General features: G+C 38.7%; 8 protein-coding genes across 8 annotated transcripts; 4 read left to right on the top strand and 4 right to left on the bottom strand.

The window, feature by feature from the left end:
- Positions 1-532: 532 nt before the first annotated feature.
- L201_006600 (uncharacterized protein) lies at positions 533-1,727 on the top strand (the record flags this gene model as incomplete). Its single annotated transcript, XM_066222319.1, has 3 exons — positions 533-927; positions 1,155-1,338; positions 1,485-1,727. 3 exons carry the CDS (start codon positions 533-535, stop codon positions 1,725-1,727), a joined length of 822 nt encoding a protein of 273 aa, XP_066078416.1.
- An 897-nt stretch (positions 1,728-2,624) lies between these two features.
- On the top strand, positions 2,625-3,861 carry L201_006599 (uncharacterized protein; the record flags this gene model as incomplete). The annotated part of the gene is made up of 4 exons (XM_066222318.1): positions 2,625-3,204; positions 3,301-3,419; positions 3,492-3,716; positions 3,781-3,861. 4 exons carry the CDS (start codon positions 2,625-2,627, stop codon positions 3,859-3,861), a joined length of 1,005 nt encoding a protein of 334 aa, XP_066078415.1.
- A 471-nt stretch (positions 3,862-4,332) lies between these two features.
- Positions 4,333-4,904, bottom strand: L201_006598 (transcription elongation factor SPT4; the record flags this gene model as incomplete). The annotated part of the gene is made up of 3 exons (XM_066222317.1): positions 4,333-4,451; positions 4,577-4,685; positions 4,785-4,904. The coding sequence occupies 3 exons, from the start codon at positions 4,902-4,904 to the stop codon at positions 4,333-4,335; spliced, it is 348 nt and encodes a 115-aa protein (XP_066078414.1).
- A 388-nt stretch (positions 4,905-5,292) lies between these two features.
- Positions 5,293-8,058, top strand: L201_006597 (uncharacterized protein; the record flags this gene model as incomplete). Its single annotated transcript, XM_066222316.1, has 9 exons — positions 5,293-5,495; positions 5,677-5,864; positions 5,980-6,081; positions 6,157-6,347; positions 6,417-6,525; positions 6,585-6,643; positions 6,713-6,929; positions 6,982-7,726; positions 7,854-8,058. 9 exons carry the CDS (start codon positions 5,293-5,295, stop codon positions 8,056-8,058), a joined length of 2,019 nt encoding a protein of 672 aa, XP_066078413.1.
- A 495-nt stretch (positions 8,059-8,553) lies between these two features.
- Positions 8,554-15,079, bottom strand: L201_006596 (uncharacterized protein; the record flags this gene model as incomplete). The annotated part of the gene is made up of 12 exons (XM_066222315.1): positions 8,554-9,233; positions 9,303-9,514; positions 9,570-11,199; positions 11,262-12,412; positions 12,468-13,012; positions 13,069-14,082; positions 14,148-14,231; positions 14,296-14,450; positions 14,520-14,625; positions 14,714-14,773; positions 14,842-14,933; positions 15,010-15,079. 12 exons carry the CDS (start codon positions 15,077-15,079, stop codon positions 8,554-8,556), a joined length of 5,799 nt encoding a protein of 1,932 aa, XP_066078412.1.
- Positions 15,080-15,398: 319 nt separating this feature from the next.
- L201_006595 (uncharacterized protein) lies at positions 15,399-16,600 on the top strand (the record flags this gene model as incomplete). The annotated part of the gene is made up of 3 exons (XM_066222314.1): positions 15,399-15,756; positions 15,816-15,916; positions 16,094-16,600. 3 exons carry the CDS (start codon positions 15,399-15,401, stop codon positions 16,598-16,600), a joined length of 966 nt encoding a protein of 321 aa, XP_066078411.1.
- A 170-nt stretch (positions 16,601-16,770) lies between these two features.
- L201_006594 (uncharacterized protein) lies at positions 16,771-18,025 on the bottom strand (the record flags this gene model as incomplete). The annotated part of the gene is made up of 5 exons (XM_066222313.1): positions 16,771-16,884; positions 16,977-17,370; positions 17,451-17,547; positions 17,625-17,868; positions 17,945-18,025. 5 exons carry the CDS (start codon positions 18,023-18,025, stop codon positions 16,771-16,773), a joined length of 930 nt encoding a protein of 309 aa, XP_066078410.1.
- Positions 18,026-18,682: 657 nt separating this feature from the next.
- L201_006593 (uncharacterized protein) lies at positions 18,683-20,753 on the bottom strand (the record flags this gene model as incomplete). Its single annotated transcript, XM_066222312.1, has 9 exons — positions 18,683-18,826; positions 18,925-19,083; positions 19,157-19,262; positions 19,321-19,394; positions 19,449-19,604; positions 19,731-20,088; positions 20,157-20,269; positions 20,326-20,374; positions 20,440-20,753. The coding sequence occupies 9 exons, from the start codon at positions 20,751-20,753 to the stop codon at positions 18,683-18,685; spliced, it is 1,473 nt and encodes a 490-aa protein (XP_066078409.1).
- Between the last annotated feature and the right edge of the window lie 301 nt (positions 20,754-21,054).

Here is a 21,054-nt window from a genome sequence, read left to right as displayed (position 1 = left end):
TATACATATACTTATATTTACGGACGTACTATATACAGTCGGAATAGATGATTTCATTATGGGGAGTAAATGGTGATTTGAGTCTAGGAGGAGATCTATTTTGTAGTTTGGAATTAGTAAGGCAAGTTTTTGAAATATACAAATTTGCGCTATTTTTGGGAAGAAGGTATTTGATCGTCGTTGTGTATAAATTTCATACTTATGCAAGTGATATCTGAACAAAACATTTCCAGCTTGATAGTCATCTAGAGAGACAAAGATCGCAATGCAGGTATTTTACAAATATCAAAGAGGAATGAATACCTTGGGTGCTTGGTCAATCAGTAACCTGAGTGTCATTCCCCCGTCAACCAGGTAAAATTGCCACATCACCCCCGCTACAACTTCGCTTTTACGATAAAACCTCCACACCGCTTGGTCACCCCTTGTTGTTAAACCGTATGTCCTTATTCCTGCATACACGAAACAAAAGTCAAAATACGTGAATGAACGATAACAGCTCAGGTCACCATACAGAGTAAGCATCAGCAACATGAACGACCCATTATCTGCATTGACAGCGCCACCACCTCGATATTTACTAGAATCAGACTCTTCAGATGAAGAAGGTCAAGGTACTTATGCAGGATCATCAAAACCTAAAATTAGATTACAGAATGAAATAGATGTTCAACTTACCGGTTTTGGAGAACAAGAAGAAGCTGAAGAAGTCATTATTGGAATTGGACAATCTGGAAGATATATATCTAGATCAATACAAGGAGAACAAAGTGGATCTATTAAAATAGGTGCAAGGAATATTGGGAGTATCTTCAATGTTCGAGGAGGAAAGAGTAGATTGATATTAGTTGAAGAAGGTGATTTGAATGGTGAGGAAAGTTGGCAGGTTGTCAAAGCTTTGATGAATCAAGTTAAAGCCAAAAAATGGTAAGTGGGAACCATATCTCGATACAAAACGTTATCCCTCTTCTTACTGAGGTCCCAAGGGAAATCTTCTTCTCGCTCAATATGGATCATTGGCAAAAATTCCTGATCCGTCCGCACAATCCTCCTCCTCACCTTACAACTGAGATGAATAAGGAACTTTCAAGTCTGTTATATGCGCACAGAATACCGTTCACTAACGTCTTCTTATATCACTATTATCACTATAGGACCGTGATAACCTCATACGTACCATCTATGTATATACCTTCAGCCAGAGAGCAGACTGAAAAATTGGATATCCCGGCGATACGTATACTATCCTCGAATTCCTCAAAAGAGCCTCAAACCGGAACAAAAGCATTTGATGCTCCCAATTACCTTACAGGTATAGCGGGAGGTTTAGTATCTTTGGTAAGTTGGGTTTACACTTTTTTTCTCCACTAGACTATAAACAATCACCTGCTTCTTGCTTTCCTTGAGTGCCGATATACGTTGTGCATGGTTATCATTGTTATTTCGAGGGTATACAAGATACTAATCTTTTATTGTGTGATCAGGCCTCTCATCCTGCTTTCTCCGTACCGGAACCTACGACAGTTTTATTGCCATTACCACTATCATCCCTACCGTCTTCCCAAAATCAAACATTATTCCAAATTACATCATTCAGTACAGGCGACTTTCCGAGAAGCAATAAAAGATGGACGGAAGATGATGACGAACCGTATTCAGCACCTGGTATGGGACGTGTAAGAGGTATCAAGAAAGGTTTAGGAGATGTATCCTCGATGTATATGTAATGGATGCAATGGGACCCATTGTTTATGCAATCATTGTTTGAGATAGGAGTGTAGTCGGTATAACAGTTACAGATCTCAGCTTTCGTTTCGAGCTGTTGAGCGATGATTTCTAGATTTCGTGCTTGTTTACGATAAACAGCTCGGTGAGGTTTCGGCAGTAGTTTTCAGTCCTACTAGCTAGCATTGAGCGACGCGTACTCAAAACTTGGGACATCTCTCCTGTGCCTGAAAGCTGGGGTGGGTGGTTATCTTCGATTCTATTATGAGGGATTGATTATCGGCCTTGAGGGTTTAGATGTTAATCTATTATCCGATCGATAAGGAAAAGTTCAATTTCCGTATCAAGACAGCCGATTGTCGATGACGTTGCGATCTTTAGTTGATAAGCAGTTTCTGATAGATCATTTAAATCGTTATTCCTAGACCCAATGGAATCACATAACAATCGTTTAATTAAATTACTAATTAGTAAGGCGAACATGTAATATATCTTAGATGCTACTCGTATCTCAATTACCGTTAATTCCACTGTCTACAACAACGGGGATGGGATGGATCAGGTTAATCAACATGCGTTAACGCGATAACATGAATATATCACAAAGATCGTCGATGTGATCCTCCTTATCATTTATGGTCGGGCATTAGACACCGATGTTAATGAAAGAAAAGATATAAACGCTTACGAATAAGATATACGTTCAAAAGTCGTCCCATACTTCGAATGTTCTTGCCAAGTCGTTCAATATCAGTTCTACAAGTTAAATAACAAACACCTCGTCATACTTGACATTCTGTATATATCCTAAGATACAATATTTCACGTGTACAATAATTCAATTGATATAATCATATATTCGGTCATCGGTCTACCATAACCTACGATTTCCAGCACTGATGTCATCTCGTCGATCTGTATCCACTTTACAGCATACATCACATCTAAGTACAAATGGTAGTAGTTCATCTTGTTCAAGTATAAGTAGTAAAAGACCTTTATTACCTAGATCGCAAATCTCTTCTTTATCTTTACCACCACTTGCGCATCCTATATCACAGCGTAATAGTTTTAGTTCGACTTCTGCTTCATCATCAACATATATACCGAAGAAACCTAATTTATCTTCTTCCTCATTAATACAATCAATACAAAGAAGACAATCTTCTATATTTTCTAAATCAAAACAACAGCAAGAAAAGGAAAACAAAATGTCAGCTTCAGAAGAATCCATCCCACAGATCATTATCGACACTAGAAATGCAGCATCAGGTGTAACTGGCGAATCTGTTGAACCTAGACAAACTTTACCTACAGAAGATATGGAACCAGATACATCTAAATCAATCCCTTTACCACCTAATAGACAAAAATTGATTGACGATGTTATCGCTTTATATTCTTGTCAACCTACCGTAGAAAGAGTTGCTAGATATGCTCCTGCATGTGTTTACGATGATCAATTTGTGTATGCCAATGGTGAGTCATTCCGATCGATCGGATGGATTTAACTCTGAACTTTCTGTCGCACGTTGAGGGGAAGCACAAATGCTGATACCATGATCTGTGATATAGACCGATACAAGATGGCAGGTCAATGGTTTGGTTTACCAAAGCTATTCCCTCAATCTGATAACTTGGGTTACGAAATCGTCAAGAACGATGACACCTTGATTCAATTCAAGAACAAACAAGTGAGTGAATGCATGTTCATCATGGTATGCGGGATACGCAATTCTGACGACGATCTTTTTTGCCATAATTAGAGATGGCACTTCCACCTTATCCCAAAAACAGCTACGATCAACGCATTAGTCTCAATCGTTTTAGATCCTGCAACTAAAGATTCAGATTTCCCATTAATCTTATACCACAAAGATCAAGCCAATGAGAAAGATTACTCTCATGAAGGTTTCGGTTTCAACTTCAAGAAAACTCAAGCTGATTTAGTCATGAAATTCATGGGCGATAAAGAAGTTAAATACTTCAAGGTAAGTGATTTATACCTGGGAGTGGACAATGCTTTTGAGAGCTAATGATCTTCACATTTTATAGGGAGACGAAAACGCTACTAAAGAACCAGTCAAGAAATACGGTAGTGGAACTGCTGAAGCTCCTTTAGCTACACATGTCTAAAGCATCTGTTAAAGATCGGCAAATATAGATTTCGTGTCAGAGTGCAGACGTAAAACAGATAGAGAAAGTAAAGAAGTAATCACTAAAATTGTATCAATTTAATGAATGAATTGTATCTTTTGCACATATCACATTCGCGCAGGCCTAGTTGTTGGTACTGTATTACTTCGCACACAATCAGCTGGATCTTATATTGGAAGAAGCGTCGCAGTTTCACGTAGACATTATAGTCCTGAGTACAGCGATGAATGCTTCGAACAAACTCGATGCTTTAGATATTACATACAGTATTTACAAAAAGTATCACAATTCTACTTGAGTCATCGGTCGTATCGTGCTCTTCTACTTCTTTCGCCATTGATGAGGTATGAAATCTCTTGTTATATGAATATATTCAAACATCCTGAGCGGTAGCCCTGAGAATTGTCGAGCTTGTGGTACTGCTATTTTCGAAAAGCTGCACCTGATAATCTAATCTTCAACAGCATCTCTAGGTCTATAAACACCGCCTCTAGCTTCTATAGCTTCTATAACATCTGGAGGTGGTCTTCCTGTTACTCGTACTGCATATATTCCTCTCATCTTTTTATCTATCATGATATCGTAACAAAGAAATATCAGCGTTTTTTTCCTGAAACGTTTCACAATGGTATACTTAGATAGGGCGAGATCGAGCATTCATGATAAAGTGTGTGAATGAGGTATAAATACTTACCTATACGTTGCCATCTAGCTACCCAACTTTCTGAAGGCTCCATCATAGCTATCATACCATCATAAGTCACACTTGTACATTCTGCTACTCTTTCAGCTGACCCTCTCATCTAATGAGCAGATGAATTTAGATTAGCTCACTTTATCCTTTCATCATATCAAGACATGATTAATAAGCTGAGCTGATATTCTAAGGGGTTCACACTCACCTCTAATATCTCTTCACAATTTGGACAACCCTGCGTTAGGAAATCATTCGTCGATTGTAAAACTGAACATATTAAACATGCTCTTAATTCTGTTTTTCTTGATCCTCCTTTCGGTGGCATGATGAATTTTTGTTTTTATTCCCAACCTATTTGATGCTATTGGACTGGCGCAGGGATGTTTGATTGTTTTTGTGATCGATGTTTATACATACATTGAGTATCAAAGATGAATTGATAAACAGAGATACTTGAGTAGAGGTGATGTTTAAGATGATAGAACGTGAAAAAGATGCCACTTGAGCTGTTTTCCGAATTACCGCTCACCGTAGAGTTTACCTTTATTTTGCCACCCAACTCATGACATAAACCTCGAATTCATAATTCATAAGTTACATCTCTCTCTAAGTTACCTTGAACTGTGATCCATATTATCTTCATTGATATTTCAATAAGATTCAGCTTGTTTATTATTTTGAAGGGTACCAGGACCGAACAAGCTCACATCAAGATGTCAAGTCATCAAGAATCGCTCTCGATTGAAGAAACACTCAAATTAAGAGAACAATTGGGATTATCAACTTCTGCTCCGGCTGAAAATGAAGAAGATGTACCAGTTGATAAAGATGCTTTGGCAGAAGCTAATTATGCTCAAAGAAGAGCTGATATGAGAAAAGAGAAAGAGGAGAAAGAGTTGAAAGAACGTATAGAAAAGTAAGTGTCATTCATCTCCATCTCAATGTACTCTCAGTTCATATCCCTCCCTATGTCCTTATCCCCCTACAAATAAATGTGACAGTGTTCATACTTTTATCATTTAACAGAAATCTATGTTCATTCTTAACGGAAAGAAAAGAACTCAATCCTAACCAATATTATGGTATGATTCTTGTAGGGCACGAAACCGTTCAGCATTAAATTCAAAATTAAAAGGTAAAACTTTAGGTTTATCAAATGAAGATGATAAATTAGACACAAAATCATGGATAAAACAACAGAAAAAGAGAGAAAAGTTACGTGCAGCAGAATTAGCTAAAAGAGCGAAAGAAATGGAAGAAGCTGATAAAGCTATTTATGATGAACGTAAGTATCATTGTTCCTGTACATCAGTTTCGGTCTCTCCCTCCTCATCTTTAAGAGGGATTTTGACATTTGGCAGCAGTTGATTATGTTAACTGACAATTTCATACCCTTATAGGTGATTTGAGTGGACTCAAAGTTGGTCATGATGTTGATGAATTTCAGGAAGGTGAAGATATCATATTAACTTTGAAAGATGGTAGAGTATTGGAAGGTGATGGTATGTTTTTTTTTTTCATTCTCCTTTCCTTGAAATTCAGGAAATGCAAACTTACAGTTATGGCTATCTTTCTAGAGGACGAACTTCAAAACGTAAATATGGTAGATGACGCAGCAATAAAAGCGGCCAAAGAAAGAAAAAGGAAAGCAGCAGAGCAGTATACTGGATATGATGATGAAGAATTTGATGAGAATAGGATTGGTATAAAAGCAGATATCTTGGGTAAATATGATGACGAATTCTCATCAGGAAAAGCCAAATCAGAGGTACGTATTCAATCTTCAGCCTAGGCTTCAGAAAAGGAATTGAGCTGACCTGGGATGCCATCATTACAGGGATTCCGATTAGGTGCACCTGTAGAAAAGAAAATGAAAATAGTAGATGAAGATGCTGAAATGGGAATGGCCCCTGCGACTAAAGTCAAACTAAATCTGGATTATACAAGTGAGTGCTACAATTCTGAACACAAGCCAACGATTTACCTTGCTAATCCTTATTTACAGAGGAGTTTGATATCTCGGATTACGCCAAAGAAGGAGAGAAGGGATTCAAGAAACCAAAGGTAAGTCCTTTACTTACCAGTGCAAAGTTTCTGAGTTTCAAGCTGATAATATCTTGTTTCGTATCGTAGAAAAAGAAGGCAAAGCGATCTACTCGAAAAGCAGAAGGTGATGGAGAAGAAAATGACATGGAGGTGGATGGAGAACCAACATTTTCGCGTCGAGTGGTAGCTGATGGACCGGATAATTTGGTGGATGACGATGATCTTCAAGCTGCTCTGGCGAGATCCAGGAGGGAGAATGCGAAAAAGAAGCCAAAGATCAAGGCTGAGGATTTGGCTGCACAAAGTGAGTCAAGTGACAGCGCTCGTCTCGCAATATCAGCTGACGCCACTTGCAGTTGCGGAACAAAAGCGAGAGGAGGCAGCGGCTGCTCCTGCTGATGGTGTTGATGGAGAAGAAGATGGGCGAATTACATTCGACGATACGTCTGAATTTGTACGAAATGTTACATTGGAATCACTCGCTGTACCAGTTAAGAAAGAAAGAGCCGCTACACCAACTGCACCGCAGCAAGAACAGCCTGTTGTAGTAAAGATTGAACGAACAGAAGAAGGTGAAATGGATGAAGATGAAGATATGTCTGATGATGAAGATGAAGCTTTAGCTGAAATGGCTGCTAGAGAAGGATTATCCTTGGAAGAATATAGAATGAAAATCGATAAACAGTTGCAAGAAATAGATAATATCAAGAAAGAAGAATCAGGAATACCAACAGAATCAGAACCAGTTATAGGAAATGGAGTAGCAGGAATTTTATCAATGTTAAGAAATCAAGGTGCAATAAAAGCTACAAGTGAAGAAGATAAAGAACGGGAAAAGATACAAAAAGAAAAAGATCTATGGTTAGCTGATCATAGACGTAGAACAGCACAAAGAGAAATGGAAAGAATCATGTCAAGAGGTGGTAATAAAGATCAAGTTCAAAGAGAATTTGAAAATAGATTAAGAGAACAACAAGAAGCTAGAGATGCTTTAGATTCCTATAAATCATATAAACCTGATGTCAATATTGTCTATACAGATGAATTCGGTAGAACAATGACACCTAAAGAAGCTTGGAAATCTTTATCACATAAATTCCAGTAAGTCTTTGTTTTTCCAATCTTCCCTTATTCTCCTGTATATCTACATACATATGTATGTACGAATATGTCAATTGAACTGACTCTTTTTAACTGACTGTTTTTTTTTTTTTCATCAAACTTTTAGTGGTAAAACTTCAGGTAGAATGAAGACTGAAAAACGATTAAAGAAAATTTCTGAAGAACGTAAACAATTCACAATGTCTGCTACAGATACACCATTAGGTATGACAGATGCATTTACAAGAAGACAACAAAAAACAGGTGAAGCTCATATGGTTTTAAGTGTTGGTAATAAACAAAGTGTACCTCAAAATAATAAGAAACGGTAAAAAAAAGATGCAAAGAAATAAAGAAGATTTATAAAAAATCGAATTTTCATTCATCTTTCTATTCTTCAGTTGTTCAAATTATTTTTGAGGATGCCTGACCAAGAAAAAAGATACAAGTCGATTTTCAGAATATGGCTAAACTTGAAACGGAATTAGGTATCACTGTATGTTATGTTAAACAAAGTAACATAGCTCTTTTAACGTTCAAAAAGTTGTATATTATACCCTTGTCATATATGCAATAGTCATTCGAAATAATTGATTACTTGGTATATTAGATTCGCGGAAACATTATTCATGCACATAATTATCATTTAAAATAGAAAGAAAGATATATATATACAGAACTTATCATTAATTGATTCATAAACAAGGTGAGAGCACAAATATCTAGGTACTTCAAGGGAAAAAACGGGAAACAATTGTCCATAATTCGTATCATCAGTTGGTCATAAGGATATCTCAATGCAATATGTTTTCAAATTACTTTATCATTTATCTAGGTTGAAAGACACTTCTAGTAGGAGGAGCAGGGAAAGATAACTTCTGTTTTGTGATATCTATCCCTTCATTGTTATTTTGATTTGAGAATACTGATGGTCTGGTATTCTGACCTCTTTGTGGGGTAAAACTTGATTTATGTGTTACCAAAGGTTTACTTGGTGATTTATGTTGATGATTTATGGATATGTTTGTAGGGGGAGGTTGCATTATAGCGTCAACAGATTGAATTGGTTTGATAGGATCATCTTCTCTATGCCTCTTGCGTTCTAATGAAGGTGGTGGTGATAAAAGTGAAGCAGTGTTCTCAGTAGAAGGTTTGAAGATGTTTACTGACGATAATGGTGTTCTTTGGGTAGGTGTAGGTGCTGAAACGACTCTAGGTTTCTTAATTATTTGAGCTGGTGAAGGCACTGAGGTTGAATTAGTAGTATTTGGGACAACAAGTGATTTTGGATTCATGACAGGTGCAGAAGTTGATGATTGTATAGGTAAACTTGGTTGGGTAGCAAGTTTGTTTAAAGCAGTGTTTTTCTCGACTTGTGCAGTTTCTAATTGCCTTTGCAATTTACCTAATTTCTTTTCTAATTTAGCATTTGTTTTGAATGCTTCCCTTGTTCTATCATCAGCTTCATCAACTTCTTCGGTCTTTTGGGTTAATGACATCTCGAGTTCTAAATTCAAGGGCGTGAATGAGTGATTAGTATAGGGCTTCGCTACACCATAACCAGCTTTCAACTCACGCTCGATTCTTTCCTTCAAGTCATTAACTAAAGTCTCGTCAATTTCAGCTGCTGGAGTAGATTGTACTTTTTCAAGCTGAGCTTTAAGATCTACATTCTCGGCTTGTAGATTATCCAACTCAATTTGTCGTTTAGCAGACGATTCAGTAACAGCTTGAATTTGCTCTTTGGAAGCAGTAAGTTCTTCTTTAGTAGAAGAGAGTTGAGCCGTTCTGCAGGTTATGCTATGTCAGTACAACTTCAAATTAAAGTCACCGAGGCACTCACAAGTTCTCCACGCGAGATCCAATCTCTTCCAAAGAACCTTCAGCAATCTTTTTACCTTCTTCAGACGAAGCCAATTCTGCTCTGACCTGTAGAACGAGATTATCCACTATGTCCTTGGCGTTTCTCATCTCAGCAAGCTCAATTGATGTATTAGCAAGTTGGATCTTGAGAGTATCCTTCTCATGATTGGCGGAAGATACCATGTCCTTGAGAGAAGTGATTTCAGTTGTAAGTGATCTTCTCTCTTCTTCAATAAATGTTGAAGTTTCTCGAATAGAGGATAGTTCGTTCCGTAATTCACTGATAATTCGAGAATCGCCTTGACTCGTTTCTTTAAGACTTGCAAGCTCATTTTCTAGTCCTGCAATGACTGCTTTATCTTGTTCAGAGATATCACTGAATTCTCTGGCTTTCTCTTGTGCAACTTCAAGCTCTCGTTGAACTTGAGTAGTTCTTTCTATAGCTTGTTCAAGTTGTTCGACCTTCTCTTTGAGTTGAGCCTCAAGATCCGATACTCGAGCTTCTATCTCGTCTCGAGTGGTTTCTCGGAGACTATGCAGTTCTTTCTGGAGTTGTTCCACAGTTGCTTTATCCTGTTCAGAGATATCGCTGATTTCTCTAGCTTTGTTTCGAGCCACTTCAAGCTCTTGTCGAATTTGGGTAGCTTTCTCTATAGCTGCTTGGAGTTGATCCACCTTTTCTTGTAGCTGAACCTCAAGCTCCAATACTCGAGCTTCTACCTCCTTATATCTAGATTCAATATTCTCCCTTTCAGTTAAAGCATCAATCATACCTTCTTCTAAAGCCTTTTCAGCTGCAGCAATCTCTTCCCCTAGTCCTTCTTTCTCTGATTCTAGTTCTTTGACTCTATCTTGACTAGATGAGACTTTTTCCTCCAGATCGTTGATTTTGGTATTAAGGAGAGACATTTCCTCATCTCTTGATACCTTCAATTCTCTCAATTCCTGTTGAATAGTAGCTATTTGAGTGGTATATTCCACGTTCTGTGCTTCGAGTTCTCTGATTTTCCCTTCCTTTTCAGCTACTTGAGCTTCTATAGCGGATATCGCAACAGCTGATTCAGCCGCATTGATATTTTCAGCTTCATAAGTAGAGATACGAGATTCAAGGGTTTCGATAGCTTTTCTAGCTTCTTGTAATACAAATCGAGCAGAGGATTCTTCTGTTTGTAATGAGGTGAGTTGTACTTCCAGAGCTGCTTTTTCTTCTTGCAAATCGATAAATCGTTGGCTGTCTTCAGACTTCTCCCGTTCAGCTTCATGAATAGTTGCTCGAAGCTGGTCTGCGGTATTTCGAGATTTGTTGAGGATATCTTTGGAGACATTCCATCTTCGTTCAGCGGACTTGACACTTTGTCGGTGCATTACCAAAGCTAATACCAGATCACGAAGCATTTGAGGATGTTCAACCTCTACCTCAACTTCGACTTCAACTTGGATTTCCTTGATTTCAGGTGCTTTAACAAGAGCATCGTTTAATTCAGCTTGGAGTCGATTCTTCTCCTTCATCAAAACAGCCCTTTCTTCAAGAGTTTCTTCTTGAGCATCATTAGCAAGATTAAGGTTCAACGTAAGCTTTTCCAATTGTGCTACCAATTCTTCAATGCGCGCTATCAATGTAAAATCTCAGCTATGCCAGCATACGAGTTTCGATATAGAATATAAAACTTACCTTCTCTTCGAGCAACTTTAGCTTGTAATTGCCTTTTCTCGTCATTATTGAAGATTGGCATCGTACTGATTGAAGCGTTTGATCTTGATCTCATATGACCTAATGATGTTCTTCTACTTCTATCTCCGCTTTGAACATGACCATGACCTACATTAGCGACTAAATCAGTTGGTAGATCACTGCTTTCTTCAGCTGTTGGTGAATGTCTGGGTGGATCGGAAAGTTTAGTAGTTTGTCCAACGTGATGTACCATTTCCAATAACTCTTTCTGTAGACCTTCTGCTCTGGTTTCTGCTAGTTCAAGTCGAGTTTTCATTGTAGCGAGGTTATCCTCTCGAGCTTGAAGATCGGCCTCAAGCGATTTAACCTTTTCGAAATGACTATCCAATTCACCTTGCAGCGTGGAAATATGCTCCGATAATTGTTGTTTCTCCTCATCATTCGCTGTATTTGATTTAGCGTTATTTTTATCTAAGTTGTTTTGAGCATCTTGCAATTCCACTTGCAACTTCTCGTAAGCTCGTGAGCTTTGCTTAAGTTCCTCCTTGGTTTTTCTGACATTCTCAAGTGCAGCATCTTTATCGGATGTAGCAGCTCGAATAGCAAATTGTCTCTCGTTCTGTACGAATGAGAGATTGTGACGCAGGTCATCTCGCTCAGATCGAAGCTGGATTATCTTTTGTTCCATACGATTATAAGTTTCGGTGTCAATGGATTTGGAAGGTCTCTGAGATTGAGCAATTGACAAGGCTGATTGGAGGTCTTGAATCTGCTTTTCCAAACTAGAGATCTTCTTTTGCGCTTCTAACAGATCTTGCTCGATTTTGAAAGTATTTGAAGCTGATTCCGTCTCGTATTCTGCTTTAGCGACGGCCAAAGCCTCCGCTAAATGCTGTTTCTCCTCCTTTAATTGGAATAATTCCTCATCTTTCCCTCTAGCTTCACCTTCCGTCGATCTATCAGCTTGAGCCTCTTCCAATTCAGTAACTTTGGCTTGAGCCTCATTATATGATCTGATAGCTTCTTCGAACTGTATTTGGAATTTATCAGAAGTTGAAGTAGAAACAGCGAGTTCAGCTATCTTGTCATCCAATTTTATTTGGAGTAAGCTGACGTCTGCTTTGAGATCGCTGACTTCATCGGTGAGTGATCTGCAAATGTAATCAGCTCATCGGTTTTCCGCCATACATCATCCACACTACTTACTGGATAGTGTCATCTTTCCTGATTGAGAGATTTTTAGCTTCCTCTTCTTTCTCGTCCAATTGTTTCTCTAAAGCAGTAAGATTAGCTGACAAGTCCAGAACTTCTTGACGAGCTAATCTGTGTTGGTTTTCAATGGCGGTGACTGAAATCTGTAGCTGAGTTTTCTCCTCCTCGAGTTTCGATGAGCTAGATTGATGTTCGATCCATTGGATTTTGTAATCTTCCAATGTCGCTTCTAAGGCTGAATAATCAGCATCATTTCGGGATCTCGTTGATAAAGTTGATTGCAAATGATCTCGCTCAGAGATAATCTCATGTAGAAGTGTATCTTTCTCCTTGAGTGAAGATTTTGTATCTTCAAACTGCTTTATCATATCGTCGCATTCTTGTTGGGTTGTGGAAGCGTGATTTTGAGCATTAAGCAAAGTAGTTCGCAGTTGATCGATTTCTGAATGTAGGAGAGCAAGCTCTGCTTCTTTAGCAGACAAATTTTCTATAGTCTTCTTGAGCTGACCTTCGGAATGATCACGTTGAGCGTTAGAGGTCTAGCAATGCCATTAGCTACGTATACAGTATAATGCGATTCAATACCAAAACTTACCTCAGCTTCTTCACGAGCTTTTGCTAGTTCCTCCATCAATCCTTCTTTCACAGTGCTGATACTCTCGACTTCACGCGAAGCAGCATGTAATCTTGCTTCAATCTCCTTGACTTCTTGATTGCGTTCCTGTACTTGTTGATCCAACTTATCTTCTAAAGCTATCTTTTCAGCTTCTAATTTTTCTAATCTTTCGCCATTGATTGATGCGCCCAGAACCGGTGATCCTGGAACAGGTATGGCAGTTCTCATTCTTGAGATTTCTTCATCTTTCTCTTTCAACAAAATATCATTCTCTTCAACTAGACTTTCAAGGTATTCTTTATCTCTTACAGCTTTCGTCAATTCCCGTTTGAGCTGTCGTATTTCGGTATCTCCCACCTTTGAAGAGCTAGCATTCGAGTTGGTATTTAAGCGCGCTTTGGCAAGATCTGCTTGAAGAGATTTAATCTTTTCTTCAGCTTCTTCTAATTGTGCAGATGATTCTGTTGTATTGGCGGCGGTTGTAGCGTCCTCAAGAGACTGTCGAACATTTCTTTCTTTCTCTAAATCAGCTTCTAACCTTATCACCAATTCAGCTTTCTTTTCCAAATCTTTGATCTGCTCCAATTTTTGAGAAACTTCGCCCTCTTTATCCTGTAGCCGGGAACGTAAGTTATCGTTTTCCATTTGCATAGCTTTCTTGACTTTCTCGACCTCTTGACTGGCTGCATTACCATCTTGATTCCTCCTATAAAAGTCTAACTCTTCCTTAATATCTTCCATATCACTTTCCAGCTTCTGAATTTTCTTTTTTGACGCGATCTCTGCAGCAAGTTTCTCATTCACTGCTTTGTCCAAATCCTTCTTACGCTGCATTAACTGTTCTTGCAGTGTTGAAATTTGGTTTTCTAATTCGATCATTTCAGATGGTGCAGGTCCTGATACTGACATGGACCGTCTCTTTGTCTTAGGTCGAGAAGGCGAAGATGAAGACGCGAATATATCTGTTGAAGGTGATTTTGATGATCCAGAAGCCTAGAATAAGGACAACCTGTTAGCATTTCTACATATTCGACCTGGTGGCTGCCTAGTGAGCTAACCTGTAGTCGAGCATTTTCCTCTCTCAAACTTTCAACTTGATTTTGCAGTACCATCAATCGATTTCTTTCGCCTCGACTGAGCGGCTACGTTAAGTGAATAGCATAAGTTGCTGGGTATTTGCGGAAATAAAAACAACCATAAGCTCACCTCTCCGAAATCATTCGAATTGCCCTGACTCCTTAGCTGTTCTTTCTCCTGCTCAGCGGACTTCAGAGAACCTTCAAGATGTTTTATTCTCGACTGTAATGTTTTGATCTGTTCAGCTACGCCATCGGTTCCACTATTCAATGCCACGTCCAAAGCTAAGAAGATTGTAAAGATCATCAGTATGATATTAGGTCATATGGTATAAGTCAGCTTCAAACACTAACCACTCTGTATCTTCTCATTGTCTTTCTCTTCTTTTTTCAATTTGTCGTTAGCCTGTTCCAAGCTTGATTCCAAGTTCGATAGTTTCAGTTTCAATTGGAAGATTTCCTATATAACACATGCATGTCAGTTCTGGCCTATATCTAAGGATTTAATTGTGCATGCGAGTTACACATATGTTGACTGATATACTCACATCTGTCTTAACTTTCATTGATTTTTCTGATTGATGCGCACGTTCCGCTTCATTACTCAACTATACAAACCAGCATACGACAGTTAGCTAAACAATCAGGATTTTTTTTCGCTAAATATCCAGCTAACCTTGTATTCAGCATCCTCTTTTGCCCTCTTAGCAGCTACGAATTCTTCTTCTCTTTTCTTCTGCTCGTTCTTGATTGAGTTCAACTCATGATCTACATAACATCCAAAAACAAGATTAGTCAACAATCCGATTCCTGGACTGGAGAGTGAGCAATACCGAGAACTCACCTCTGTGATCTAATTGACGTTGTAATTGAGTCACTTTGTGCTCGAGCTCTCCAGCTCCTATGAATGACATCTTGTCAGTGATGTCCGTCTGACGTTTCGTTTCAAGACTTTGTAAACGTTATTGATCGATACGAAGGGTCGAACATCAACGCAAAAGAGAAGAAGAGAAACCAAAAATCAACAACAGTCGCGTCTCACATACATGTTTGGCTTGTTTACTTCATTTTCGGTAATTATGATGAGCTGGTTATGTAATATATCTAACATCACTGATGACGCTGAAAGTTGTTGCCGATGGGCTTGAGCGATTGGTTACAAAGTGCAAGATATAAAGCATCAGATTTCATGGATGTCATGGTACAACAATAGGTCAAGAGATACACCGGACAATGGCTACATTACTCACACTGCCGCCTCAGCTACTTGAGAAGATACAGGACCTGCTGGGTCATGATGTTGACTTACCGAAAAATCTGCGAGAAGAACTAAGTCGAACGACAAGCCAAAAATCGCATGCCATTAACAATGAAGATGATATCAGCGTGGAGGAACCTTCGCTGTGGGGGCCTCAGCAAGCGGACAAAACTCAGGATGAAAGTCAAGACGAGAGCGAAGACATCGCAAAGCAGCAAGTTGTCCTAGTAGAACAACCAAAACCGTTAACCATACCGCACGAAATCATCGAAGATCTATCACGTTGGGCAGGGTCTGACAAAGGGAAGAAGAGACTAGGAAAGGCGGGTTTAGGTGAGTGACTGACCTGTAGATGCCCATGTATTATTTACTCATAGTATTACATGTCACAGATCCAAACAATTATTCCAGTATAGCTTTATTAGCGGGCACGGAGATCTACATACCTCCAAATGAATTAGAAAGGTTAAGACTTGCTGAGAATCCAGATAAGGTGAGTTCATGAACAGATGATTACTTGAAAGAAGACTTTGTTCTCCCTCCCTCGGCCTCCGCTGCTTCCTCCCTCGCTCTCTCCCGAGTCCTTCCCCTTACCTCCCATTCTGCTTTTCTCCTAGCATCTTATCAGATGTAGACACAAAGTTTACTCACACAGATTGTATCCTTCTAGCCAAATCCATATATCCCATCATATCTCTCATCATCAACATCAAATCGAACAATCGGATTAGGTAAAGAATATCGTAAATTATCTAAAACAGTGTCGACAATATTTAATATATTATTTTCGATTTTTGGATCATCTATAGCAGTTTATTTAGCATGTAAATCTTCTGCAGGGTATTCAACTGAATTATCTTTATTATTAAGTATCTTAACTGGTCTTATAGTCGGTCTGGCGGATGGTATTTTAGTTTATCTGTTTAATAAGAAAGTAGTGGAATCAAGGAAAGAAAGACATAAATTTGGTTTAAAGTTTTTGAGAGGTTCCGGTAAATTAGATGAAAATGAAGCTACAGATCAAATTGATGAACAAGAAGAAGGAAAGGAGAAACTTAGTAATGAAGATGATGTTGATGGACAAATTACAGATCTACCAGAAAACGAAAACACACAAGCATCCGGTATCAAAAAGCATATCAGGTTAAGGAGGAGAGGTTTGAATGATAGAACGTAGCTTAAACAGATAATTCAAACATTTTGTTAAAAATCGTAAACTGGATACATGAACACAAACTATTACAAAGACTGATTACTTGCGATTATAAGGAGAATATCTATAAATTTGGCTATTTTTTTACTGTTAAACACGAGTCATACGGATGATGCAGAATAAACTTGAGCGACCTATTGAGAGGCCTTGAATTTCGTCAAAAATGATCTCAAATCATCATATTGAACTTCAGGTAATTCCTCTTTGAGCTTCGGGATGTTTACCTTAAACCCATGATCATCGAAGAACTAGATAAACAAAGTTGTTGACATGTCAGCCTGTTATCCTATCGTTATACCTAGGCAGTTCAGGGAGGGAAGAGTGAAGGATTGTGACTTACCCTCGCCATAGGACCTAGTGGACTGACAAATTTGACAAAACTAGCTAGTGGCCAATAGGTTAATTCGACTTCTTTATTTAAAACTTTTTTATAAATTTGTTCAATTTCTCTATAAGTTAATTCATCTCCAGCTAATTCGATGATTTGATTTAACCATTTTTCAGGATTGATTATAGATTGCGAACCAGATTTACCAATGTCTCTTGAAGATATTAGTTGATGTTTTCTATCGGGATGATTGATAAATGTATGTCTCAATAAGATTGTTCGTGAGATTTTAAACATGAATGCTGAAGTAGGTAATAAGTTATCCATAAATTGTGTGGGTCTTAGTATTGTATATCCTAGTCCGGAAGAAATTAAGTGATTTTCAACTTGTCTCTTGACTTCCATTCTAATCAATTGTAAGAACTACCAGTCAGCTTCAGGTTTAAGACTTGGTCATGAATGAAAAACGATGGTCTATCAACTTACACTGCAGATCCAGTGTCATCTAAACCACCAAAACTGATAGAGGAATAGATAAAATGTTTGACATTCCATTTCTTGGATGCATCTATTATTGATTTGCCTATGTGTGAATTCGATTTGTTAGTTCTCGACCACCGTATTGGATTGTAAGGTGAAGAAAACAAGACCGAAGCTTACCTTGAGTTAATTCAGCTTTTTCGCTAAGATAACCTTGAACGCTATATACACCATAAACTTCATTGACGTTTAGCCCAGTAGCTTGGAGTGCCAATTCAGGTTTATCCATATAATCTTTATTGACTTGAATAACCTTAACACCAGGTAACTTTGATACTCTGATCGAAGAAGATGAATTTACGTTACGGGACAATGCGTAAATAGGGTATTGGACTGAAATTGAAGTATTTCGAGCAGATAAAGCCTATTCATGGAATGAGTGGTGTCAGTATTCACAGAGTTTCTTGTGTAAAATGTCACTGTGAGATATTCTAACTCACCTCAATGAAGGCTGTACCTTGTTGTCCTGTTGCACCGAATACAACAATGTTTCTGACTGATTGCGAGTTTCGAGTAGACATTTTTGATTGATATGTTATTTCGCTCAAACGTGTGATGGTACTTGGTCTCTGATACTGATTAATAGCGGTAAAGTTTGTTCTTGATACGATATAGTATAGTCTGATAGTGGAGATTTGATTGGCTTTTTGGTTTGGCACTGTGAGTGTGGGAACTAGTCTGGATTCTTTGTGTGTTTTGGTTGTTGATGAGAAAAGAAGAGAGTTATCGCTTTCCAATGACCCTTTATATACCTTTGATACTCATATCACATCAATGCATTCATGGTAGTTGCAATACCTACAGTATTACTCATACTACTTCGGAGACAAGTGATATTGATAATGAATATTATCAATCTTCGGTGATATTACTCTAACATTTCTTATCAACTACCAATAAACCGTTTTCTCACTACCAAGGAGAAACTTCGGCAACCTGTGGATTTACTAATTACCTTATCAATCCTGGTATTTATTTCCCCTTTCGTCACTCAGGCACAAAATGTCGTAATTTCTTTATCAATCAGCATTTCTCCATACATGCATTCCATTTATCAGCCAGGACTAAGCTGTTCCTGAGGGGTATCGTTTATGCATGGTAAATTGATCGTTAAAACGGATTACATATCTAGAGTCTGATTATAATGTATATCGGCCTCCGAGGGCAGGTGAAGCAGCCTATGCTGCAAGTGATTGAGCTTCCTTTATTCTGGCTTCTTCCGTATGATTAGATTGAGCGGTTGGGGGTTTACTTTGTATAGGGCGTTTAGGTATGTGATCACGCCATATCTTCAATGCTGCAGGCATGTCTTTGGCTAGGGCCTATATTCGAGGAAGGCAGGCCATCTAATGATCAGCGTGATACTAGCTGATACCACAAGTCTTTCCACGGGCGATAAACTTCTAAGTGATCTACTTACCTCTTGTCTGGCTTCACTGGTAGGATGGGTTCGCAACATCGCGAATTTGTTTTCTACCTTTACAGCTTGACCAGCAGCTTCAGCATCTGCTTCAACCGCAGCCATTAGCTCCCACAAATCTTGAGCAGCCCTTGGATCATATCCGGCCGTTGCCATGATCTAGCTTGGGAATCAGCATAATGTCTTGACAAACGCCTTTTCGTATAGTGGATGAATCTGTTTAAAAACTCACTTCGAGACCAACAGCATCTGCTTCCTGTTCTAGCTTTCTCGAGAATGCTCTTTCAGCAACGACATCGTTCACCCAGTTGATGACTAAACCAGCAGAATCGGTAATCCTGGTTGCAAAATCAGGATTTAGGTCTTCCAATGCACAAGGAGAATCTGCCAACTCACATGGGAAAGGAAATGGTCAAAGCGAAGGTAATACCTCTTATCACGTCAAAAGCTACAGTAGCGATGTTGAGAAACTGGAGATATATTTTGATCAGCTACAGATCTGACTGAATTCTTCGCTGACTTACTCCCAGATTTTCCACACTGTGTCTCTGCGTAACATGAGCGATCTCATGAGCTAATACAGCGGCTAACATAGAATCATCTCCCTCTGGCAAGGTACTGAGTAGACCAGTGTACACGAAAAGATCTTTACTTGGTAAGGCGAAGGCGTTCATTTGCGGCTATATAGGGATTTTTCAATCAGCTGGAACCCTTGATTAATCAGAAAGGTATCAAATGCTGAGATAAACAGCTGAGCTGGGAATAGTATACCCAATAGATACATGTACGGTAGACTTAGGACTTACCAAGTCGATCAGGTAGATATTCCAATCAGCACTTTCCAGCTTTTTTAATGGGTTACTGGTAGCTGGCCTGAAAGGCATAAAGGTTGAACGTGCTGTACCGGAAGGTTTATAATTAACATGTCTTTTCTGCATTTGGTCAGGATCTATTCCAAGTTGAATTGCAGCTTGAGCCTCTCTTTCTGATATCACTCTCGATAATTCTTGTGATCTAGGTGGCCACGATGCACCATGTATTATATGTTGATCTTGTTCTTCTAAAGCTGTAACTAATTTTGTGGTCACCCTAGAAACTTGTTGACTCCTTCCGTCATCTGGAGGTAATATTAATGGTCCGTCATGACGAAGTACTTCTTGTTGTCTGAAAACAAAGCACAATTGTCAGTCCATTACATTGAGTGTCTAGAGGTATGATCAGGAGTGATTTACTTTCGCCTTGACCAAGCCATTTCCTCATGTTCTGACATCAGCAACAATCTCCATCTTCCAGTACGTGGACTCTGATCTAAACCTAACGCTAATACTATACAAATCGCAAATATCTACAACGTAAAGAATCAGCTTCTCCGCCTACACAGCTTCGAGCTCCTTGACTAACAGGCAGCTGTATCAAAGCATACGAAGTCTTCTTATATTTCTGCCAAAGCCTACGATACATTAGGGTCAAAATCAGCCACACCATACAGAATCCGTCATTAATCGTTTCACTCACCTATATCTAAACACAAAAGGTAAAAAAAGCAGACTGAATCTAGTTATATTCAATAGGCCACTCTTTAGCGCTGGAAACGCTAAGAAAAATACATCTTGTCTTGGTCTAGAAGATTGAAAACCTCTTGATAAACAGTTAGGTTTGAATAACAAAGACGATCTTGTAATAGTTGGCGAAGCTGAAACTCGGCTATTTAAAAATAGAGTCCTTGCGTTTATTGGTGTCGGAGTTGAAAGGGCTCTGTTGATTGAAGAAGTTGTGGACAATCCCCTCGTCTTCTCGAGCAGACGGACGTGGGATATAAGTCGTTTCATTATTATATCATTGCCTGCTGATTATAGAAGGTCGCCTTAGGCAGAGATTCTTATTGTGTTCGAGCTTTTTATAAAGTCAAAACAAAAGAATAAAGGTTCATCATGGTCGACGTTCCGTTTGTTATTGCTACAAACACAGATCACGTGTTCCGGCTAAAAGCAGATATGCGATGACATCATAAACTCAACATAAGCCTTTGATTATGTAATTGAATCAGCTTGTTCGCACGTGGGATGTAAATGACGGGGTGTGAGATGTAGACGGTAAATTAAAGAGGACTCAAATGCTTTCTTCCTCACC

Source organism: Kwoniella dendrophila, chromosome 9 (genome assembly GCF_036810415.1).
Source record: "Kwoniella dendrophila CBS 6074 chromosome 9, complete sequence".
NCBI lineage: Eukaryota > Fungi > Basidiomycota > Tremellomycetes > Tremellales > Cryptococcaceae > Kwoniella > Kwoniella dendrophila.
Note: the sequence above shows the minus strand (reverse complement) of the source record. Positions and strands in the feature narration are given on the sequence as shown.